This window comes from Nelusetta ayraudi, unplaced genomic scaffold (genome assembly GCF_046127955.1).
Source record: "Nelusetta ayraudi isolate G7.1 ecotype Tasmania unplaced genomic scaffold, CSIRO-AGI_Nayr_v1 ptg000082l, whole genome shotgun sequence".
NCBI lineage: Eukaryota > Metazoa > Chordata > Actinopteri > Tetraodontiformes > Monacanthidae > Nelusetta > Nelusetta ayraudi.
The window spans coordinates 863,977-887,555 of record NW_027466132.1 but is presented as its reverse complement, the minus strand read 5'-3'; the positions used below and the strand labels follow the sequence as shown (position 1 = coordinate 887,555).

At 47.8% G+C, this 23,579-nt stretch overlaps 2 protein-coding genes across 3 annotated transcripts; both read left to right on the top strand.

Annotated features, from left to right (window-relative positions):
• The first annotated feature begins 210 nt into the window (after nucleotides 1-210).
• lpin1b (lipin 1b) lies at nucleotides 211-15,043 on the top strand. Of its 2 annotated transcripts, none has more exons than XM_076044532.1 (20): nucleotides 211-370; nucleotides 5,474-5,677; nucleotides 5,801-5,896; nucleotides 7,562-7,860; nucleotides 8,710-8,799; nucleotides 8,929-9,052; nucleotides 9,148-9,499; nucleotides 9,876-9,969; nucleotides 10,076-10,263; nucleotides 10,345-10,438; nucleotides 10,530-10,599; nucleotides 11,146-11,238; nucleotides 11,342-11,403; nucleotides 11,489-11,621; nucleotides 11,774-11,922; nucleotides 12,033-12,119; nucleotides 12,201-12,353; nucleotides 12,489-12,603; nucleotides 12,910-13,013; nucleotides 13,212-15,043. In XM_076044532.1, the coding sequence occupies exons 1-20, from the start codon at nucleotides 296-298 to the stop codon at nucleotides 13,387-13,389; spliced, it is 2,760 nt and encodes a 919-aa protein (XP_075900647.1). In that variant the 5' UTR covers nucleotides 211-295; the 3' UTR covers nucleotides 13,390-15,043. The 2 variants fall into 2 exon arrangements, with proteins under 2 accessions (XP_075900647.1, XP_075900648.1); XM_076044533.1 differs by lacking the exon at nucleotides 211-370 and adding an exon at nucleotides 3,321-3,582.
• Nucleotides 15,044-15,592: 549 nt separating this feature from the next.
• gnpat2 (glyceronephosphate O-acyltransferase 2) lies at nucleotides 15,593-23,227 on the top strand. Its single transcript, XM_076044534.1, has 16 exons — nucleotides 15,593-15,914; nucleotides 17,127-17,312; nucleotides 17,393-17,569; nucleotides 17,845-17,974; nucleotides 18,074-18,201; nucleotides 18,308-18,383; nucleotides 19,627-19,778; nucleotides 19,964-20,094; nucleotides 20,231-20,472; nucleotides 21,139-21,396; nucleotides 21,502-21,581; nucleotides 21,797-21,937; nucleotides 22,039-22,138; nucleotides 22,420-22,513; nucleotides 22,635-22,696; nucleotides 22,852-23,227. The coding sequence occupies exons 1-16, from the start codon at nucleotides 15,906-15,908 to the stop codon at nucleotides 22,902-22,904; spliced, it is 2,019 nt and encodes a 672-aa protein (XP_075900649.1). The 5' UTR covers nucleotides 15,593-15,905; the 3' UTR covers nucleotides 22,905-23,227.
• The last annotated feature ends 352 nt before the right edge of the window (nucleotides 23,228-23,579 follow it).

Genomic DNA, 23,579 nt, shown 5'->3' with positions numbered 1-23,579 from the left:
ATTTGCATGCCTGGCAAACGAGGCGAGATCCACCAATGTTCCAATAAACAACCCTGACGCAGGCATCCGTCTCCTCCTCCAATGCTCAAGGAGTCAGATGATCCACCAGACGATGCCCACTCTCACACATAGACTTCTCGGGTTTCCTGACTGGGGGGGCCCAGGTAAATTTAGCCAGTCACTTTGCACTTGTAGCCGGCACTCGGACACTTGACGTCCTCACAGAGCAGACGCACTGGTCCTCAGAGCAGACACAGTCTCGCTGTCTTTTTGAGTTGGAACACGCTATGGAATCATGATATCAGGGGAGGACGATGAAGACTTGGATGAGGCTGTTGAGAGCTTTGCCACTGACACTACCTGGAGTTGGGTAAAGAGATTTGAGAGTCCTCTGCATGTGTGGTGAATGAACAAGCATGGGTAGACACTGGGATTGTGCTTCAGTGGTGGTTGGAGAGTCGAGCACTCAAAGGAAGAGCAAAAATATGTCTAGAAACATGGATTTTTATTTTCAGAACTATTCAGAACCTAAAATAACACTTTGAAACAGTCCAAACAAAAGATGAACAAGTTGACTAATAGCAACATCCTGAACGGGCAATCATGAATTATAAAGTGCATGTGTTCTTTAGACTGTGATGTTTCTGTCCGAGTCTCAGAAACAAAAAAAATCTGACTCGATCCTGCATTCAAGTTGCTTTTTTACAGAGGTCAGCTTGTCCAACCTTTTGACTCACGGGCGCAGTATTATTTTTGTTGAAAGGAGTGAGCTTTTTTTGACCCACTTAGACGTTTTCCAAAACATCCATAGATGCAGGCTTCATTAAATATTTTCTTTTTTTAGCAAAATCAAATCAGTCACATTACGATTTCACACATTTATAAAGAAAGCACACCACAAACTTTAGCCAGAGAACTTGCTCAAAACCTCCTCTTTCTACTTCACAAGAAGACTTTTTCTTTTAATAGCCCAATCACATTTCACCAGTTCCAGCTGATTTTACTCCAGTCTCATGACTCTCAGGCCAGAATAGCCGTAGCCAATCAGAAGCCACATTATGAAAAGATTACAGGATGACTGTGCCACAGTCCCGTGCACACGCTGTGAGTGGACTGAAAGTAATGTTCCCGTTGAGTGACGCTGGATGTGTTTTGTGTGGCTTGTCGGAGCGTCGTTGTGTTTCTGACTCAAACGTTGAACCTGTTTTAAACGTCTGAGTGGTGAAAGGTTTTCTCACTTCAGCGTCGACGCAAACAGGTGTCTTTTTCTTGCGAATTCCCAAAAAAAAGTTTATTTAAAAGTTTGTAACATGATGAGTTGTAAACAAATAGTTGCCCTACTTCTATACTCGTTCAGGAGGAAGTAAGCCCGCAACTATGGTTGCTATGCATCCTAAACTACCATTGGCTGGGCTGAGTGTGAGACCACACCTCTAGAGAGTGTGAACACTCTACGTGCAGCATTAGATAAGGTCAACCTTGCCAAATTGGAATGTGAATTCAAAAGTTGAGGGCTCAGTTTGTCAGTTTGCTGTCACTTGTGTCACAGTGAGTCCGCATGATAAAAAAAAAAAAAAAAAAAAGTAAATAAGTCTCCAGAATGTGTTTCGACAGTCAGAACTCTGAGTTCAGGTTCCTCCTGGCACGGTGGCACATTCTTAGAAACATGTCTCTCGGGTATCGAGGGGGTTCGTGTATCAGTGGAGAATCCCCTGGGCTGGCCATGAGGACAGCCTGCATACGTAACACCACCAGCACAGGCCGTGCGTGTCATCATGATATACCCTCATGTCAAGATGACCTTACCCTGGGCTCCTAATCAAGAGCAGATGTTTGCAGTCGCATTTGCAACTTCATGCAAATAAACGTCAAATCAGGTGGATCTTGTTGTGCTACTTCTATCACGTTAATCAAATTATCAGCGGTGACCCAGACAGGGCAGCACATCCCGGGTCAGAAATTGACAGAATTGGCACCGCCCGTCCTTCGGTGAACTCTGACTTTACATAAGAGCTTCAATTGCCAAACAGCTCCAGTTGGCGGGCATTAGATCCGCAGATGGTGATGATGGTATGCCACCTTTACGTTTTAAATATCAGAAGCAGAAATAGAATTCATCTTACTAATAGTCCAAAAACTCCAAAAATTATTGGTCATCATCCATCATCAACGATTCTCTTTATTTTTTCCATCATTTCTCAACATGACATGATGATTATGTCTACATTTCAAACAATAAAATTAGTCGAGTCCCTATATCATACCTCCTAATGTTTCTAATGTTTTGGGTTTTTTTTGTTAAATAGCTGGGTCAACCGTTTAACAAGATGGAGTTCCCAGGAAATATGCAGCCAATACAAAGACACAAAACAGACAGGGCTGGAAACTGCAAACACACACACACACTCATACACACATATACACACACACACAAACACTTTCTTAGCTCTCGTGACCCACAATGTTTACCACCCGATATCACTCACAGCCAACTAGCACAGGTACAAAAGTTAAAGATGCTTACTCATTTATTATCTTCCTGACTTTGCTCAGAAGGACCGTGTGAGCATTTCAAGGGTGCTCAACAGTTGTAAACACAATTGCGACACTGCTCAGATGTTTTTCCTTTCGAGGCTTAGGCTGGGTTGTGCATCAATCTTTTGGTAGCTATATATCACACACGTATACACGTTTTTTTCTTTTTTCTTTTTTAAATGAATGTTGGGACTTCAATTCACAGGAGCCGTAACCCCAGTTCAAGTCACACACACACACGAGCAAATGTCACCTAATACTCTCAGGTCGAACCGCAAACATCGCATGTGCCGTAGAGCAGGGCTGTGATTGGCCGAGAAGATCGCCTCACTACCTCACACCGACCGGTCGAGTTGGAACGCTGACGCTTAGCTCGCGTGCTTCCCGCCGCCTCAGCGCCGCAGCAGCTGCAGCTGCCGGGTCCTTTAAACTGTGACTGAGACAAGGAGGGGAAAAACTAAAACCACAAAAACCACACGTCACGTGTACGTTTCACATGAGAAAACTAAAGCCGCCCTATTTTTCCAAACCTCTACTTACTCCGGCCTGTTAACTACTTTACCACTACTAAAACTACTGCTTCTTTAGAGTGACAGAAAAACAACATTAAAGATCCGAAACACGGACCTTTGAAAAAAAAAAAAATCTGACGAGCGTTACTCTGAGTCCGACATACGCGATTGGCTACGCTGCCACCGCTGCAGTCGCAGCGATGACTTTGGCAACGCTGTAGCTCGACGCTGATTGGCCCGCAACACTGCGCAATTATTGTCATCCGCCGACGAGGTTCCTCGAGGCAGAGCGAGCGAGCCAGAGCGAGCGAGAGTTGTGGTTGTAATGCGCTGACTTAAATAGTCCGTTGTTTTGTCTGTCTGACAGACAAACAGACAGACAGACAGACATTCGCGGCTCCGCCTTTACCGGCGAGTGTGACTGAGCTCCGCTGGGAACGTGAGTCTTTGAACGATGCCCGACCGTCCTGTCATCCGCGCCTGAAAGGAACGACGTTGTGCGTCGATATCGTTTGTCAGCGTACATCTTTATCAGGTAGGAGCCTGCTCGTTATGTTGATGTCATCGTATGCATGACCCCTGAACACCTGCCTCTCTGAAGAAGTCTCCTATCTGACGTGACGTCACGATCTGGTATTGGCCACACTTTAAACCGTGTATGTTTTTCCTTACGTTGTGTTCCGAGTCAGCTATTTGCTTACATTTAATGGTTTTGGTGTTGCTGAAGGTGGGATGGAGGTATGGTTTGACTACCAGTTTTGTGGTTATGATGTTGACAGGGCAGTGATAATAGAGTGTGGTGTGGTGAAAGTTGCAAAGACACTTCCATTTAATAAGTGGCTCCGCCAGATTCCAGCCCTGGGGAAAGTCCTCACAGCTCAACTCATCCTCATACCAACAGTCAAAAATACAGGTCGGCTTGCTCTTAAATGTACTGGGCTTTTTTCTCTTTTCTTTTCTTTTTTTTTTTTACCCTTTTCTTCCGCTGTCAAGCTTTGAGATGTTATTTTCTCTCTCATCCCTTAGAGAGGAGAATCTATTTTTGGCCTCATTCCTCTGCTTTGAAATTCAGCTGCCAGCTACTCTGTAACCTCAGGCTTTGTGTAGAGGGTGATGGGGGGGCTAGAGATGATTAATTAAACATGGTGTCCGCTGTCTATATAGGGTGACTGTAACACCCTTTATAGACATATATATAGGGATTGTTGTGGCTCTAAAATGAGGCGCTCCCATTCGGGCGGGGGGCCTCCTCCGCTTGTCACGTTCCCAAACAGGGGCAGCTCGCTGGAAGTGCGCCAAGCTTTGATCGGGCCGCGGCTCTTTGCCAACTAAGTCAAAGTCAACAGCACCATCCCCCTCCTCCCCATTGTTGGACAAGTCCAGACTCTTCTAGGAGTCAATGATGCAGTGCAAGTGGGACTCATCGCGTTGAGTCACTGTTGTTTTGTTTTTGGGAATATTTACCAAATTAATCTATTTTTTTGCAGCGTGAGGTTTAACCGAGTTATATGTCACAAAACTTGAAAATGAAAAAAATGGATTAATTTAATTCAATTGTGAAGTTATGACTTTTGTTTTGTTTTAATCTAAGTGCTTCTCATCAGAAAACTTCATGTCCTTGATGATAATGATGATGAGCTAAACACCTTTTAAGTTCACAAACCCTCATTTTTGTCTTAAGGGCCGAAGTGCTTTGAGACACAAGTGCATTTTCACACCGAGTTGCACAACCTGAAAAAAAAAGTACCAGGAATGTGGAGTTTGACTCGTGATGAGACAGCAGCCATCAGGGAACAATGCAAAGATGACAGCAATGGACACACTTTGGTTTCAGTCACACACGCGACAATTTGTATTATTACGCAACAGCCGGTATCTATCGGCTCACACGACATTTGCATGGTCAAGGTGTTTCACCGCCGTTCCCCTGACACCTGGCCTGTAAAACTCCACGAGGTGGTTATGGCCCAAGTGCAGACTGGTCTGACTGGGTCGGTCCCTTGACCCCTGTTGTCTGGGGTTACTGAACGGAAAAACTGATGCAGGGGGGGGGCAAAGGGTTGGAAATTCCCAGAGCAACACCAGGTTCCTCCTGAAGATGTAGGTCACAGATTGACAAACTGCAGGAGCCCTGACCCATAACTAGGACTTAGGTTTGCTATTCAAGGTATGGCCTCTCAAAAACTGATGCCATGTGTTTGCTCTCCTTCCAAACGTGTGGAAGGAGGTGTCTCAAAGTATCGGATTTCACAGGAAGTTAAAACTCAGCATTTAAGTGGGACGCTGTTCACAGCCTGTTTTCTGTTCTCTCTAGAATTGATTTTACTACAACTGAGATTTCAAGAAGAAGAAAAAATAAATATCTTATATTCATAAAATATGAAATTTGGAAGAGTGAAAGATGTTCCGCTGTTCCTCTCCACCAGACCCGCCAGACCATGAACTACGTGGGCCAGCTGGCGGGCCAGGTGTTCGTCCAGGTCAAGGAGCTCTACCGGGGACTCAACCCGGCAACCCTCTCCGGCTGCATCGACGTCATCGTGGTGAAACAGCCCGATGGCTCCCTGCAGTGCTCGCCGTTCCACGTTCGCTTCGGCAAGATGGGCGTCCTCCGCTCCAAAGAGAAAGTGGTAAGGAGATTAGAAAAAAACCCAATCCCTGATTGGCCGCCTTTAAGAAGCTTCAGGGTTGAAGCTTTGCAGCCGGGGTCCCGTGGTTCATCCCTTTTTTTTTTTACCCCTCCTTTTTTCCAGGTGGATATGGAGATCAATGGAGAACCTGTGGATCTGCACATGAAGCTGGGGGACAACGGAGAGGCGTTTTTCGTGCAAGAGACGGAAAACGACCAGGTAGAACTCCAAGATTCATTTCAATGAAGTTGCTAACCCAGCGCATATGCCGAAAAAGTTTTTGACTTTCGCAGTTTTAAATGCGTTTGTTTTTGTATTGCGGTCTATGGCGAAAAATGGTTTTTGGGCCCATGGGATTTTTTTTTGCTGCAGTACCTCGATTGGCCACAGAGAAAGATGGTCGCGCCATATTGCCAGTCCGCTATCCATTTCTTACAATACATCCGTGGAAGAACTGCTCACTGCTGTCAAATTTGAATCGAGGTTCAAATCAAAACAGGCGACAGTCTCCTCCCCCTCCTGCTCCTCCGTCACGTACTACTACACAGGTCGGGCACACCCTTATTTGCAGTCGAAGAAACCTGTCTCTCTAAACAAGCTTATGCAGCCCCCAAACAAGGTCACGCTATGTGCAGACTTGGCAGCGCGGCCGGGGAAAATTCTTAACCTGAAAAAGCATACCTCAGGGAGAGCCGTGAATGCAGCATTTACTAACTGTCTGACCCCAACTGGATCCCGTGGCCTAATGACTGAGGGCAGCCAGGGCTGGAATTTGCTGGAAAACAGGTCATTGGTCAGTCTACCTGTTAGAAGAATGCTTGCATTTGTAAACGTTGGAGGGAAGAAAACAGCCTGGTGTTTCTCAACTTGCGTATTCTTGTTTTTTTCTTGGTTTTCAAAATTCACGGAAACTCTGAGGAAAAAAAAAAAAATGTTTTTTCGGTTATTTCTGGCAAAATAGTTTTTGTACCAAGAAGTCAAGTTGCAGGTCGCGGAAGGCCAAGTCGCTATTTTTGAGGCATTTCCTCTCTTTTGTTCAACATGAGGGCTTGTGCGTCTCAAAGACATAAACACGTGTCATAGTGCCGAGGCCTGCGGGCTGGCACTGACAAGGGACCCTGATTGACTCCTCCCCCCGCGGTGTCAGATTCCCGCTCCTGGACGAGCGCCAGCAGAGAGAGGGGGTTGCGTCGCGGTGCCTTTTTTTTCTTCTTTCCTTTTCTTTCCTTTCTTGGCAGACGGAAGGAAAACGTGAGGGAAAATCATCAGGCCTATGATTACATCCTAGACTCCCCCTCTTCCCTCCCAGTCTCGCTTTCCTCTCGCCGTCTTTCCATATGCCAGCAAATACAAGCACACACATGTTTTGGTTCCCTCGGCGTTGACGGGAGGAGAGTCTCCTGGAAAGTCGTTTGCTTTCCTAGAAGGCTCGACGAATCGACCTCCTTTTTCGCAGAAGCGAGGAACAGATCCTGTTGGGGATTGGTCGGCTTCCAGAGGGGCTCCTCATGGCTGCTGAAGTTTGGCAGCCGTCCAGCACATTTGCGCTTGAGTCCTCTCTTGTGCAAAACATTAGCAGTGAAGTCACTTTTTTTTTCTTTTTTTTTTTGGTTTAAACATCACAATGCAGTTTTGTTCAAACAGATGTTCCAGGCTTCACGTGGATCAAAGGATTCTTTCTAAACACATCCAGGGGATTTACGTGCCTTATTTTCTTATCCTAGTTTCTCAGCCTTTAGCACAATGACCTGAAAACTCATGTATCTCATTTTACATTTGCAACACCTTGTGGTGGTGTCGTAGGCAATACGAGTACTTCAACACTGCTGTGTGGTACGTGTCTTAAAATATGCACCTGCGGTCTTCCTCTCTTTATCAAAACAGGAAGTGGTCCCGTCCTATCTAGCGACCTCTCCCATCTTCTCCGACGGAGCCGCTCTCATGGCCGCCGGCCTGGCCGGCAAGAAGAACTCTGGCGGGCCATCCGTGCAGACCCTGGGCTCCGCGGGCACCACCGGAGAGGCCGGCTGCGTGACGGCGATGATGAAGAAGAGACGCAAGCGGCGGAGGAAGGCCCCGGCAGACAGCCTGAAGAGGGAGGAGAGCGGGGACTACTCGGAGGACGAGGACGTGTTCACCATAGACATCAGCTCGGACGAAGGGGCCGAGATGGAGAGCAGCAGGTGAGAGAGGGAGAGAGAGAGAGAGAGAGAACAACGGGAGGGAACTGTGGGGAGTCAGGGGGTTGGGGGGGGGGGGCACTCTGGAGATAATGGCGCCCGTAATGGGATACATGTGAGCTGCTGGCGAAGGGAACTGCGATACACGTGACAGTGGAACAGAGGGAGGCGGGGGGGCAGGGGGGGAAGTTTTGGAAGGGAGGTCGGACAGCGACGCAGCGAGATGAAAAGTGTGATACATCTCTGGAATGAGGTCTGGGAGCAGCTGCAGTGGATCTGGAGTGTGTCAGGGAAGGCATAAACACGGCAGCGTGTGTAGCGTGGACACCTCAGGGAACCCTGCGTGGCGCAAAAACACATTGAGAAAGAAGATCTTAAGAAATACGGCCAAACAGCACAGGGAAAATGTTTTTCTTTTTGCACTGGATAGAAAAGCAGAAGACCTGAATGTGAAAGAAGGAAATATCTGTTTTTGTTGTTGCCAACATGCGATTGTGCAACCGTTGTTGTGTTTCCGGCAGCGCAGCAGAACTTGAGGGGAACCAAAGTCGTTCCCGTTTTTTCCGCCAGCCATTGCGAATCGCTGCAGCCGCAGCTTCCACTCGGCGGTTGTTCGTCTGCACGTGAGCCAGCGGAGGGGCCGGCTGCCGTTACTGCTGCGCGCTACTGTAAAACAATACCAGACCGCCGCCCACGTGACCCCCCCCCGACTTCAGTTATGGTCAGCTTTGAGAAAGCCACACGGTCGCAGATGTAGCGCGAAACTAGTGGAGGCGGAATCAGGAATTCTGCCAAGTGTTTATGCAGGATGTGTGTGTGTGTGTGTGTGTGTGTGTGTGTGTGTCGTTGCAGGGCTTCAATGGAGACGACCAAAGGCGGCTCTTTCCAGCAGACCTCTGCCATGTACACTCGCTCCGACGGAGAGTGGAGCCCCATCCAGAGGTGCCTCCCTCCTTCACTCCTTCTCTCCTTCACTCCTTCACTCCTTCTCTCCTTCACTCCGTCAATGGAGATCTGCAGGGCTGCTCCCCCTGCAGGAAACAGCACTTTAAATTTGTCTCTCCTCTTCAGCCCAGGAAACTCTCGGCCCACCTCCCCCAAGAGTGACTCTGAGTTAATGACCAAGCCGTTGGACGTGGACAACACAAATCCCACAATGCACTGGGCCTGGGGGGAGCTCCCACAGGCTGCCACCGTAAGCAAACGGCAAAGAAAAACTGCATATCATCTCATCCAGTTCCGAGTTCTTTCTCCAATTGTTTCTCCTTGCTCTTCTTCCTCCTCCGGCAGCCGTCCTTCCTCCCAGTGAAACCCGACCCTCCCCCAGTCTGCCCAGTCTCCATCCCCGTCTCCCAGAGCACACACTTCCGTGTGATAAATCCCGAGCTGTCCTCGGAGCAGTGCTGCTCCGAGATATCGGCGCTCAGGCTAATGATGCCCGAGGAGTGTGCGCAGGAGGCGGAGGAGGAGGAGGAGGAGGAGGAGGAGGCAGCGGGGAGGATGGAGTCTGACAGTGTGAGGATGGAGAGTGCAGAGTCGCAGGGAGCCTCCGGGGCTACGGCGGCGGCACTGATGACGTGCGAAGGGGAGGAGCCTCGGTGTCACCCGCCGGGAAAAACGGATTCTCCCTCAAAGAGAAAAGGTGAAGGATGACCCCAGAGGAATCTGCTTTTTTTTTAGTTTATATCACAAAGCTGCATTTAAACTGTTAATAACATAAAGATGATAACCAGTTATGTTCTAAGAGGTTGCATTGAGGAACGTTGATTGTAAATGCAGCATTTCATATCCTTCAGTTCAAGATATCACTTCACGCCAGTCTTGCTCAGTTCATGCTGTGCAGTGTTTGGCCGCAGCCAGTTGGCAGGACCCCCGTGAATCCTCTGCCAGGCTCAAATTCCATTAGAGACTTCTTTCATGCGTCAACTAGCATCCCAGTTTTAGATGCGTGTGAAATGTTACTCGCTGTCACGGCAGTTGCGCAACCAAGCTTGACGACGGACTCCGTTTGTGCGCAGAAAAGAGAAGCCGCCATCTTGGCTCTGACGGGATCTACCTGGATGACATCACAGAGCTGGAGCCCGAAGTGGCGGCGCTTTATTTCCCCAAGAGGTTCGTGGTTGCAGAGTGTGCTTGACTTGTGAAAAACTGTAACATCGAAACGATCCATTAAAACCTTCTCTTTTTTTTTCTTTCTTTTTTTTCTTCCTTCGTGCAGCGACAGCGGCGGCACTACAGGCAGGAGCATCTCGGACCCGGGCCTCCACAGCACCAGCCTGTCCCCGCAGTCGGTCGGCTCCGGGGGGGACAGCGGCGTGGACAGCTACTGCGACCACATGTCCGACTTCCCGTCCGTCACCGTGTCCCTGTGCGGGGGTCTCAGCGACAACCGGGAGATCACCAAAGGTAGGCTTCATGAAAAGTTGCACTTGCAGTTACAGCCGGTGCGTTCAGAGGCAACACAACGCTGTGTGCGTCTGCTTGCAGAGCGCTTCCACGAGAAAATCATCACCTACCAGCAGTTTTCGGAAAACCCCTCCGTCATCGACGACCCCAACTTGGTGGTGCGAATCGGCTCCAAGTGAGTGTGGCGTTAGCGGAGTAGATTGTTTTCCCAGCGGCCTCCGGACGAGATGAAAATATTTTTCTGTTTTTTTTATTTTTGCCCTCAGGTACTATAACTGGAGCACTGCGGCTCCGCTCATGCTGGCCATGCAGGCCTTCCAGAAACCGCTGCCAAAGGTGAGAATCTGATAGGCTGCACAGAAGCTACTGAGTAGAGTAGCTGCTTGGCTGCTTGTATGTGGCCGTTACTCCCCCTTTTGACCAAAAATAGTAGTGCACTCTGTACCTTACATCTGACATATTGTGCAAGCCTTAATGTTTACTTTTTCATGATGCAACTGAAATTGTGTATAACAGGGTTGAACTTTTGTCTTCTCTGTTTCCTGCCTTTTATTTATCCCTTCCCTCCTTGTTAGTCCTCTTGCCTCAGTTATATTCAGTCAACCTTTGACTATCTTCTCTGTTGCCTGACTGGCGTGCTTGGCTACAGCTCTGTACGTCCAGGACCCAGTTACTTCTTTTTTTTGCATTGTATATCATTTTGATTTATTCAGTTTGTCTTTGCAAGGTTTTCAAACACAGACAGACACACTTTTCTGTTATAATTTGGCGTCAGTTTTTTAAGACTTTTGTTTTATGTTTTGTTTGGTGTGTGTGTGTGTGTGTGTGTGTGTGCGTGCGTGCGTGCGTGTGTGTGTGTGTGCGTGTGCGCACTGCCCTCAGACTGCAGTGGAGAACATCATGAAGGAGAAGATGCCTAAGAAAGGAGGGAGGTGGTGGTTCTCCTGGCGAGGCAGGAACAGCGCCAACAAAGCGGTAAATTTGTACAGTGGCCCTAACCCTGCTCTGTAAATTTGACCAGCGTTGTTGTCGTCGGTCGTGGAATTTATGTGATTGACTGGCAATGCTTCTCCTGTAGGATTCAGTCTCTGAGTGCGGCGCGTGCGACTCAGCGGAGCAGCCAGGGAAAATGTCAAGCAGGTGGGAAATTTCAGAGCAGATTTATCTTTCTTACTAGTTTAAAATGGGACATCTGTTAAGTGATTGTTTAATTGTGTGGTACCAGACACAAGGAGGAGTCTTCCTCAAGCGACGAAGACCACCGTATGACTAAGCAGAGTCCCCCTGCCGCCCAGTCTGAGCTCACACCAGGGGGCGTGTCTTACAAGAAGACGCTGCGACTCACGTCGGAGCAGCTGGTGAGCACTTTGGTTTGGGGACGCGACTTTTTGGAAGTGGAATTGTGTTTCTCATTGGTTCTTCCATACCCGTCTCTCTCTCTCTCTCTCACACACACACACACACACACACACACACACACACACACACACACACACACACACACACACAGGTGTCCCTCCAGCTGCAGGAGGGTCCCAACGACGTGCTTTTCAGCGTGACCACCCAGTACCAGGGAACCTCCCGCTGCCAGGGGACCATCTACCTCTGGAACTGGGACGACAAGATCATCATCTCAGATATAGACGGAACCATCACCAGGTGGGTCCGATGTGCAGGAGAATCATTCCTGCACTGTTTGTCAGATGCCAGCAGAGTCCGTTAAAATTAGCATGTATTTTGATGCGGACGTGTCTCCTGTCGGCCCACAGGTCGGACACTTTGGGCCACATCCTGCCCACGCTGGGTAAAGACTGGACCCACCAAGGCATCGCTCACCTCTACCACAAAGTCAGCCAGTAAGAGCCGGTCTTGTCAACGCGCTGTTATACACCGCGGTTAAATTAAGACTGTCTTACCGACCTCGGTCTCTGTGTTAGAAACGGCTACAAGTTCCTGTACTGCTCAGCTCGGGCCATCGGCATGGCCGACATGACCCGAGGCTACCTGCACTGGGTCAACGAGAGGGGAACCATGCTGCCCATGGGCCCAGTCCTGCTCAGCCCGAGCAGTCTGTTCTCTGCACTGCACAGGTGCCTCACACACACACACACACACACACACACAGATTATTGTCTTCATTGCTGCGTGGAAAAGCTTCTGGAACTTTGAGCATCATTGCATCAAGCTGATAGTCGGCTGTATGTGTGTGTGTGTGTGTGTGACAGGGAGGTGATTGAGAAGAAGCCGGAGAAATTCAAGGTGGAGTGTCTGAACGACATCAAGAACCTCTTCTACCCGAATCTGCAGCCGTTTTACGCAGCGTTTGGAAACAGACCAACGGTACGCACGCACAACTTTAGGATCTCGAAAAGTTCCACGTGATGCAAAATTCCACTTCAGCAGTTCAGCAGTGTCACCAAGAACACTAACATCCCTTTCAGGGTTGTGGGACAACACCTCCAGCCAGGTGCCTCATTGTCATAGATTTGCTTCCCGCATGCTTGGCTGGAAGACGATGAAACCAAGACTAACAATGATCTTGTGCTAGGCTGCAAACAGAGGGCTAAATATCCCTCTTTCTGCTATTTTTTTGATTCCGTGTTTGGATGTACAGTATTTCTGACGCTCCTTGCCTCATCCATGCAGGATGTCTTTTCCTACAAAGAAGTGGGAGTGCCACTAAACAGGATCTTCACCGTCAACCCTAAAGGTGAACTGGTGCAGGAGCACGCCAAGACCAACATCTCCTCGTGAGTGTCGAGATTCCCTTCGAGTCCGTCTCGAGAAAATAGCTGCGTTTCCATTACAGCTTTTGGCAAAATAAGAGCGACATTTCTAAAATTTTCGACAAAGTACAATTGCAATTTGCGGGTGTTTCCATTGAGGGACAAGACTTTACGAGAATTGCGTTAACGTCCGCCCGTGTCCTCTGCCCTGCTGCCCTCCAGCTACGTTCGTCTGGGCGAGGTGGTGGACCACGTCTTCCCGCTGAAGCTGCGAGCCGCCTCCTCCGACTTCCCCTGCTCCGACACCTTCAGCCACTTCACCTACTGGAGGCAGCAGCTCCCCCGTGTGGAGGATCTGGGTACTACACCTCTGCAGACCGCTTCCATCCCAGACAGCTGACAGCCGGCCTTCAGCCCGAGTGGCGGCAACGGTGGTGTGCATGCGGGTGTCTACTGTGTCTCTGCAGAGGGTGCAGCACTTTGTGAGCGAGCAGCAGCGCAGGAGGCTGCGTGCGACGCACCTCGGATGCATGCGAGTGCCCTTTGATGATCAGATTGGGCCTGCAGCCTTGCGACTTAGATGTATGTACAGGTACCACCCGAAAAATTTGAATATCAAGTAAAAGTAGTTTTATTTTGGCAATTTAACATAGAAGATGAAACCAACAAATTTTATTGAGCCTTGTTGTAACTTTGCCAATTAAGATTTTCAACTTTTTAAAACCACAAACCCACAAACTCAGAAAATGATTAATTATAAATTAATTTGAGTTTTTTTTTTGATCAACAAAATCCAAAGAAATAAAAACTTGTTTGTTTATTTGTTTATATAATATGTCAAATTAACCTTTTAAGTTGAATTACAACAACCTTTTCAGGATATTCTAATTTTCTGGGTAGCACCTGTATGTGGGAAATGATAGTAATTTATTGGGGCAGCTTAGAAAACCGAGCCAATGATGGAGTGAGCGTCCACAGTCGCAGGAGAAACTGCGGCGACAAGCCCGGGTGCAAGTCGCTGCGACTTGTGCCAAGTAACTACAGTTTATTTTCTTATTCTGGACCCTTATTTTGAAGACACGGTTCAGCACGGAAAACGTAGATTAAACCCGCCGTGCAGGTTGATTTTATGTTCTGTGCGTATCCTCTTTGAAGTCAGTATTAATTATGTAGCACATTGCAACGTTATTGGTCACCGAGCACAATGAATAAAGATAAATGTCTATGCAGCTTTTGGTCGGGAATCCTGGCGGGTGGCGAGATTCCAGAGCGGCTATTGTAGCCGATGTGAAAACAGGGAGGCGGGACGTTTTAAAGGCAATCGTTTGGATCATTTTTCTACTTGCGGTGAAGCGAGCTGGTGCGTTGTGTGCATGCCTGACTTGGTGCTGGATGTTGCAGTCAGTGGTGGCCTTTGTGAAACGTCCGTGGTGTTACACGATATTCAATAATGACACAAACATAATGTAGCCTATATACGTTTTTTCCACTTTTCAAACATATGCCTTTTTTCAATTCAAAATATGTTATTTATTTATCTAATTGGATAGTGACTGATTTATGTAGCTTGCATTTTTGTGTGTGTGAACACTTGTTACATTATTTGTTACTTATTATTTGCATTTTATTTGGCAGTCTCGCTAGTGCAGAATGTTCTTGACGGGGTTTGGTTTTAATGGAATCCACATCCGAGTCTTAAAACGAGTGTACGAGCAGGAGCTGAAATCACAAGTACCTTCACATAGAAACTACCTGAACAGCATGATGCAATATGACAATACAATACAATGTAAAAATGAGCAAAGTGTATGTGTATATATGATGCCTTGACAATTGTTCTTATTCTTTCTGTGAAAGAGCTCAAGAAAAAAAAAAAAGGCCTTGAAGTGTGTTTTCTTTGCCTCAACTGTGAAGACGATCAGGAATTTGTTCATTTATTTCCAATTGTGCGCTTCATTTTTTGGTATGGCTCCAGATCTTTTCTGCTTTTCTGAAAAATGGTGTGATCAAACTCAGAAGCTCAGTTCAATAAATAAATTATATATTAGAAAAAAATAATTTCATTAACAAGTTTGTTTTGTTTGACACTCATTTCACACTGCACACTCTCGCGCCTTAGCAACAATTCAGAAATCACTGTTAAATGTATTTGTTCGGGACACATATCATTTTCCAAACAGTGTATAAAATTAGCTTCAGTATATTACAGACAAAGACAGAACCCGGTCGCCCATTAATTGTCCAGACTTGGCTGTCAATCAAAATAAATATGACACTTAACGATTAAGCGACCCATAAAACGTTCGTCTTGACCTTGGTAAGAGCTACAGTCGGTGTAATTACACATTAACTACGTATTTGCAGACAGGCATTTGGTTTAAAGAATTCATTTAGGAAGTGATGTCACAAAGGGCACATTTGTCTCTTGTTTCATTCGGGCCAAAAATAATTGTGCGACGGAGTTGAGTATTAAAACAAAGACCCAAGTGGGACCTTTGCATTTATTTTAAGCAGAGCAACAGGGGGGGGGGGACTTTGAGTGATTATTTGGCTGCCGTTTGGAAAACGAAGGTCTTTAAGACGCTTCGTACAGTTGGGAAGCTTGTTTACTCTCGCAGAGTTCGTTAATTTAACATGCATCTGCATAGTGTTCCATCCCAAGGCCAGGAGCTGGTGGTTTTTTGTTGCGGCCGGCGGGGTTATTCTCGGCCAAGAGGGCTGAGCGTCCAGGGGGAGCGGGAGGAGTTTCCATAAGGCTGCACCGCCATTGGTCCGCTCCAAAGGGTGCCACTTCTGGGCCGGGCCGGCACAGCGAGCAAAGCGAGCGCACCCAAGTTGGAGCCGGAGGAGCGACACCTGCCTCGTCCTTGTTTGTTCCCACGGAGGAGCAGCAGCAGCAGCAGCAGCAGCAGAAGGATGGACTCGGTGAGTTTCCTGGGCTGCAATGTTGCGGTTCGACTTGTGACTCAGTCCGCTGCTTCGGTGCAGCATCAGACATTGCAGCAGCACTTCAAAAGTTCACTGTGAATGTGCACGTTATCTCGCGGTCGCTTGTGTGTGTGTGTGTGTGTGTGTGTGTGTGTGTGTGTGTGTGTGTGTGTGTGTGTGTGTGTGTGTGTGTGTGTGTGTGTGTGAGTGACGTGCACACACTTTGACCCCTTCATGAGTTGCTGGCGACTATCGACGCTGCTGCTGCTGCAACCCCGATTTGTCTTCAGGTGCCGTCCAGACTTGTTTGAAGCTGTGGTCGTGACGTCACAATTTCCGCATAAATATAGACTTGTGTTTTGCTTTTGGTTTTAAGATTGGCGATGCGCTGTATGTCGACATTTTTAAAATGCGAGTCAACAAAAAACAAACAAAAAAACAAAAACGAGAGTTTAAGGTGTCTCTACGAAACTATTGAAGGAGATGTAGGGAAAGTATTTCACATGAAAGTGAAACACAAATGAACCGATAAGTAATTGCATTCTATGAGTACAGTGAACAAATGTAAGAATTTAAGTAACTAGAACTTGATTATAATAGTTTAATGTGGTGATTAAAGCTAATACTTGCAATGCTAATTAATACTTCGCTTCACTTTATTGATTTGTCCCTTGAAGGGCAATTTGGTTTGCAGCAGAACGCATTCACAGGCAACACTTCAACAAGACATTCACTGTAAATATACAAGATGTGAACAGCAAATTACGAAAGATGCAAAAAGAGCACAGTGTCCACAGGGAACATTAAAAGAAAAGGGAAAGAACGAGGCCTGCAGTCAAATATGTTTAGTAAACACTAAATAAAATAAATAAGTTAAAATGGATACTATTGATACAGTGATACTTATATTACTTCTACTATAATAAAATAATAATTGTGTTATCACTCAAAACAATATTACTACAAATAATAAAATTTAAAAAAAACTATTATTAAAATGATTAATGTTAATTAAAAATAATATTGTTATTAATAGTAGTTCCAAAGATTCAGGTGATCTTTTTGGGAGGCATTTTTTTTATTCCTCAAACTCCTTGACGCGTCCTTGATGTCAGCAGCAAACTATCTGAACTTTCTCTTGTGCTCGTTTCCTTCCCGACTTGACCCGGTCCGTCCCGCTGTTTTCCCCTTTGCTCTCTCCCTGGTCAGTACGGGGACCGGGTGGCCGAGGAGGAGCTGCTGGACGTCCTGGAGGAGAGGAGGCGGAGCGCCGACCTCGGCTTCGCCCTGCGGACGTTCAGCGCTCATCCTTGCAGAGACGCCGTCTGCTGCTCCGCCGCCGAGCTCAACCAGGCGGTGCTGGAGTCGCAGCACCTGCGCTACGTGGCCAGAGAGGTCAGACGAAAGAGGCCACCCGGAGTTTTGTTGTCCACCACCACGCAGTCAACCCCAACATCTCCGCCGTCCCCCCTCAGATCGCTCTGGAGACGGGCCTGTCGGTGGACGAGGTGAAGGAGGACGCCCGCAGCATCCTGGAGGAAATGTCCCAGAACCTGCAGCTGAGCTTCATCCGGCTGATGAGCTACGTGCTCACCAAGGTCTTCAAGAGGCTCTTCAGCGGCATCTTTGTCAACGTGGAGGGCCTCAACACGGTCAGAGCCGCAAACACACGATACTGATTCAGACGGAGGAGCTTGCTGTCATTTCCTCCTTGAGACTCTTAACTTGTATTAACAATGACCAAGTAAGCATTTATCACTTACAAGCTGAATAAAATAACTTTTTGTTTGATTTGTGACTATTCCAGAGTTAGTTTAAAAAAAAAAAAAAAGAGTTGTCTTCCCAAAGCGCTCATGCTAATTACCTCAACTTTAATCTGTCAGTAATAGACAAAAGTTAAACAAAAGAAACGTTACCCCCCCTCCAGCTCCAACAGGCCGTCCAGGAGAATCCCGTCATCCTGATGCCCAACCACAGGAGCTACGTGGACTTCCTGGCCATCTCCTACATCCTGTTTGGCCACGACATCCCCGTGCCTCTCATTGCTGCAGGAATTCGCAAGTATCTACTTGAATGAGAGGGATATAGTTGAGGATTTGTCCACGCTGAAGTTGATCACCGCTCACTGCTTTCCCTCCTGGTCTTTCACTGTGAAGCTCTGGCAGGGATGAAGATGGTGGGCGAGATCCTGCGTCGCTCTGGAGCCTTCTTCATCCGGCGGGCCATTGGCTCTGACAAGCTCTACTGGGCCGTGCTCGCCGAGTATATTAAAACCATCGTCAGGGTGAGACGGGCGCCCCTTTGATTTATTCAGTTTGTTAAATTATATGTTATATCTGCAAATTTGTGTCTCGTGTGCTTTTGTTTCGTTTTTTCTTCATGACCGGCAGAAAGGAATCGCTCCCGTGGAGTTTTACGTCGAGGGCCTGCGCAGTCGCACGCTGAAGTCTCTGGTGCCGAAATTGGGTGAGTGTGCTGTGTTTACATGGAGCATGTTAGCTTTTGTGCATTTATTTCCTCTTTTGGAACCAGATATGAAATCCAATTAAGAGTCGCTTAAATCACCATTCAGCTGGCAGCTTGCACACCGAGTACTGGTTGGTTTTCATATTTCACATCAGCATTCTTCACACACATATGCGTGCAGGGTCACACACGTATCACTACAGGCCAAAAGTTTGGACATACTTTCTAATGCAATGTTTTTTCTTCATCTTTAGTACTTTCTACACTGCAGATAGACACTGAAGATATCAAATAAAGGACGAAATAATGTTTGTGTGTAGTTTTGATGCCTTCAGTGAGAAACTGCAATGCCAATAGTCATGAGTATGAAAGAAAAGACATTCAATTCATCGGATGTGTCCAAACCTTTGACTGGTAGTGTATGTTCTTACCTTTACGTGCCCATGAGGTCCATGCGTCCGTCCTCCTGGAGGCAAAATCTCAGCGACTTTGCTTTAAAAGTCCTCCTTGTCTTCTCTGAGCAGACTCTGACTCTGGGACGCGTAAACAATGTTCAAACAGCAGGAGATGAAGATACTGAGGGAGGTGAAGTGCGGTCCTGGGAGAGGAGAGCACTCCAGTGGAGTGAGCTGCAGGGAGGCGCAACTGTGCAAACACCATGAGACGTCACTCTTGTTCGGAAACCACCGACATGGAGGGAGAGAGAGAGAGAGCAGCTGAGTGCAGCTGAGACACTGAGCTGCTGATGACCAGGTGGACTTGATTGCAGAGGAAGAGGAAGCCTGCATGGCTGTGCCTGTGGGCGGGGCTAAGACCAGCACTGGGCTGAGACTAGGAAGCAGGCAGTCACATCAGTGAGAACTCAGGAGCACAACGGGACACATGGGTAGTGTAGTCTGAGAACATGCACTGCTGTTTTGCACAAACAAGAAGTGGCAGCCTCTTATTTTTTCTTCTTCTTGCAAACAGACTCAAAAACAAGCACAGATGACGATTGATGTGATAAGATTCGCTTTGATTGTCACTTAGATGCGCTGTTTAGGTATGTGCATGTGAAAAACGTATGCATGGAAGCTCCAATACAATAACTAGAAACTAGATTGGAAATGCATGATAAAAACCTAAGACCTACACCTTGGAGTGTTTGAATACGACAATTTCACATACGTGCAAATGCGTTTTTCACATAGATAAAATTTGACTTGCTTTTTTCTTTATGACTGCACTCTGCGCATGTCCGCAGGCATGATGCACATGGTGCTGGAGCCCTTCTTCAAAGGCGAGGTCTTCGACATCACGCTGGTCCCCATCAGCATCAGCTACGACCGAGTGCTGGAGGAGTCGCTGCTGGCTCACGAGTTGCTGGGCGTTCCCAAACCCAAGGAGAGCACCGCAGTACGTCCAGGTCGCACCTTCTCTCAGAATATTGTTTTTCATTCGGTGCAGATTTGTATTTTCCTCCGTTTCCTTTTCGTGTCCGATTATCTCGGGGTCATGAGGGTCCCGGAAGGGGGATAAAGCTGATTATTTCCTGATCTTGCTTCAGCCGCAGCTTTGCTTTTTTCCCCTTTTCTCCGCAGGGTCTGCTGAGGGCTACCAAAGTCCTTCAGGAGGCTTATGGCAGCATGCATGTGATCTTTGGCCGGCCCCTGTCAGTGCGGCAGCTGTGTGAGGGCAAGATAAACCGCTGCCAGTACAATCTCGTACCAAGGTCTGAAAACAAACAAACACAAAAACGCTGGATAGCTGAATTCTTAGAATTTACACTGTCATCTATCATCCAATCTCAATGTGCTTCTCCAACTTCCGACATCCCTTCCTTCTTCCTCTCCTCCGCCTCCTGGCAGGGACCTCCCCCAGCAGCCCAGTGCCGAGGCCCAGGCCTGCGTGAGTTGGCTGGCCCACCTGGTGGTGCGGCTCCAGGAGCAGGGCTCCCTGATCAGCCCCTGGTCTCTGATGTCCTGCCTGCTGCTCCAGGCTCCCAGCGCGGCCCTGACGGAGGAGGGGCTGCCCTGGCAGCGGCTGGCGGAGGAAACGCTCTGGCTCAGGAAGTTGGCGCTGGACTTTGGGGCCCGACTGAACTGGCCAGGTAGACGGATTTCTAACATGACGAAGGTTGCAGCTGCAATGTAGCTGCAGTGAGCAGAAGGAATCCTTCTGTCATTTTATTGGATTAACAGGTTTGTTTCGGAAGTTCTGGTATCATTTGTATGATTTAAAAGAAAAAGAATTGCAGGTCTTTAACATTTGACTCGCTAGAGCTGCGCCTGATTAAATTACATTCTAATCACACACGTTTTGTTAAACAAAAGAAGTGTTAGCACGGTGAATGAGGTCAGCCCTGGGGCCAGTGAATAGTTTATCCTCAGAGGCTCCGCAGAAAGACAAACATCCTGCCGTCGCTAAGACGCCTCGGCAGGAGGAGTCGCAGCTCGTTGCCACACAGCGACACATCCCGCTTAACCCGCCGCCGTTTGTGTAAAAAGCACCTTAACGCATCTCACCCGGGCCGTCCACCGGGGGCAGCGTAAAACCCCCAGTCTGCGGCAGATCAGACAGATTAGATGAATGTGTTTTGGCACAAGTGCTCAGATTCACTTAGGGAGATGTCGAGTGGAGCAAATACAGTCTAAGCAACTTAGCGCTAAGACGACACCGCGGCTAAACCCACCGGATACACACGGGTGACGGAGTGACGACAATGGCGACACATCTGTGGTGACAAACAGACAAAACAACCTGCCGTCTCCCGCAGGAGGCGTCCCCGACTCGGATGTGATGTCGGCGGCGGTGGCCTTGCACCGCTCGGTCGTCCAGCACAAGGCCGGGCGGGTCTTCCTGGTGCGGGAGGAGGAGCCTGCCAGGAAACACCCAATCAACTCGGAGGAGGGGGTGATGAGGACGGCCGCAGGGATGCTGATGCTGGCGTCCTACAGGAATCAGTGCGTGCACGTTTTCGGCCGGCCCGCCATGCTGGCAACGGCCATCTGCGTGACAATGTCCACCCAGAGAGGTGAAAAAATTATTATTATTATTATTTGCATTTTTTTGTTGTTGTGGTTTTTGCGGTTTTGTTCTGATTTTACAGGTTTGTTTTTAATCCCCTCCCGCACCCCAGATGAGCTCTTTGCCTTCTTCTGCTTCCTGCGGGACGTCTTCTCCAACGAGTTCATCTTTGTGCCCGAGAGTTCGTCTCAGGTAACCATCTCATCTCGCTGGCTTCAGGCGCCAGCATCATAAAGAGGATTAAACCCGCGCTGAGAGAGAGAGAGAGAGAGAGAGAGAGAGAGAGAGAGAGAGAGAGAGAGAGAGAGCGCTGCGATGCGTCTGTCACAAACTCAAACCGTCAGAGGGTTCAGGATCTGAAGTTCGCTGGCCGCGTTTCTTAAGAACGCACGTTCCTCTGTCCGCAGGACTTTGAGGAGGCGTGCGACCTCCTGCAGAGGCGCGGCGCGCTCCGCGTCAGCCGACAGGAAGTGACCGTGTCGGACTCGGGGTCGGAGGTGTTGACCTTCCTGCAGAAGCTTCTGCGACCCTTCATAGACTCCTACCAGGTCCTCACACCCACACTACATTTAAATAAAAGCACAAAAGGTGCATTCTCTCAATTAATCTTTAAAAATTAAATCTAATTCTTACATTTTTTTTTGACCAGGTGATGCTCAGACACCTGTGTGATGAAGAAACAAACGTGTTCCCTGAGAAAAAGTTCCAACCTGCTGTGCGAAAACTGGCCACAGACCTGCTGCTGTCAGGTAAAGCTGCAAGCAAAAGGTGCCACCAAGGCTCCAGCATCACTGCCATCATCATCAGCGTCACTAGCTGCGTTTCCGCTACGCCTCGTACTGCACAAAACCTAAATATCGCAATGAAAAAGTGGTCATGGAAACAGGTAAACTTGGAAAAAATAAAAATTCTCAAATATGGCTAAAAGGTTTTGACGCTCTCATGAGGTGGTTTTCCAGACGTATCGATATAGAGGTACAGTGTATTGCAAAAGTTTCATGGAAACACAGCTAGTGTTTGTGTGTTGCAGGTGAACTTGACACCTACGAAGGCCTCTCGTCCGACATGCAGAAGAACGTCCTGTCGGCCCTGTGCAGGCTGCAGGCGGTGACAAAGTCCAGGGCGTGAGTAACGAGATTAGTCGCCCGGCAAATCTGTTTGCTTCAAAGCTCATCTTCTGCTGGATGATAATCTGTGAGTTTGTCCCTCTTCCTCCTTCCCTCCATCCACCCCGACCCACTGCAGGTCCGGCCAGAGCGAGTACCGAGTGGACAGAGCAGCCGTCAGGAGCATCGCAGACGCCCTCTGTGAGTTCATGTCCACCACCGTCAGATTGTTCTGTGGCTTCTTCTCATTTCTGGGACACAGATTACAATCACTAAATGCTGAAAACCTGTTTTTTTTTTTCTTTCAGAATAAAAGTCCTTTCAATGTAATGTTTTATGTGTGTCTCTCGCCCTAGCTGGGAAAATCCCTCCCCAGATGCTCCAGACGACACCTGCCGCGAGGCTTTAGCCTCGGCTGGAACGTCACAAACGCTCGGCGCCACGGCCAGCGGCCCCATTAACGCCCACGTGACCATGTGACCCGTTCCTCCAGATTCGCGGCCTTCTCTGAGTGCTGCGCTTTAATTCCTGCACTCTCTCGGACAGACTTCAAACCTTGACTGCCTCCCTGCAGTTTCCATAGCCGACGGTTCTGATGGGGTGGAGACAAAGTTTCTGGATGTGATCATGTGACCTGTACGCTGCAGTATTACTGATTTTTGTTCCAATCAGGTGTAGGTGGCGTGCGTACTGTATCTCTAAACGTTGCACTAATAATGTGTTTTGGACTAAGCTGGTCAGTTATGTTTTTTTTTCACCCACTGAAATTAATATTTTTGAATTGGGGGATAATATGCTGCTGTAATGATATATTTTTGATTATCAAATATAACTGTGAATTATTACGGAAGCGTATTGCATTGCACTTGGAAATAAAAAAAAGCTTGGGATTCATTTATTTTTTCTGAGTAATATTTTTGTCTTTTTCCCTTTGTTTTTCGTGGTAATCAGCAAGCTCATTTTTTTTTTTTTTCTGAATTATTGTGATACTTTGAAATCCCGTGAAAAAACCCATCAACCTGCAAGAGACTCCCGAAGGATCTATGGTGTCTTAAACCCAGGTCAAACTTGATTAAACTAACCA

Coding starts and splice junctions, on each gene's coding strand:
- lpin1b (XM_076044532.1), top strand. CDS start 296: ATGATATCAGGGGAGGACGATGAAGACTTGGATGAGGCTGTTGAGAGC. Junction 5,897..7,561: donor AAGAGACGGAAAACGACCAG/GTAGAACTCCAA, acceptor TTATCAAAACAG/GAAGTGGTCCCGTCCTATCT. Junction 7,861..8,709: donor GCCGAGATGGAGAGCAGCAG/GTGAGAGAGGGA, acceptor GTGTCGTTGCAG/GGCTTCAATGGAGACGACCA.
- gnpat2 (XM_076044534.1), top strand. Junction 17,975..18,073: donor TCTCATTGCTGCAGGAATTC/GCAAGTATCTAC, acceptor TTCACTGTGAAG/CTCTGGCAGGGATGAAGATG. Junction 21,582..21,796: donor TGCCCGAGAGTTCGTCTCAG/GTAACCATCTCA, acceptor CTCTGTCCGCAG/GACTTTGAGGAGGCGTGCGA.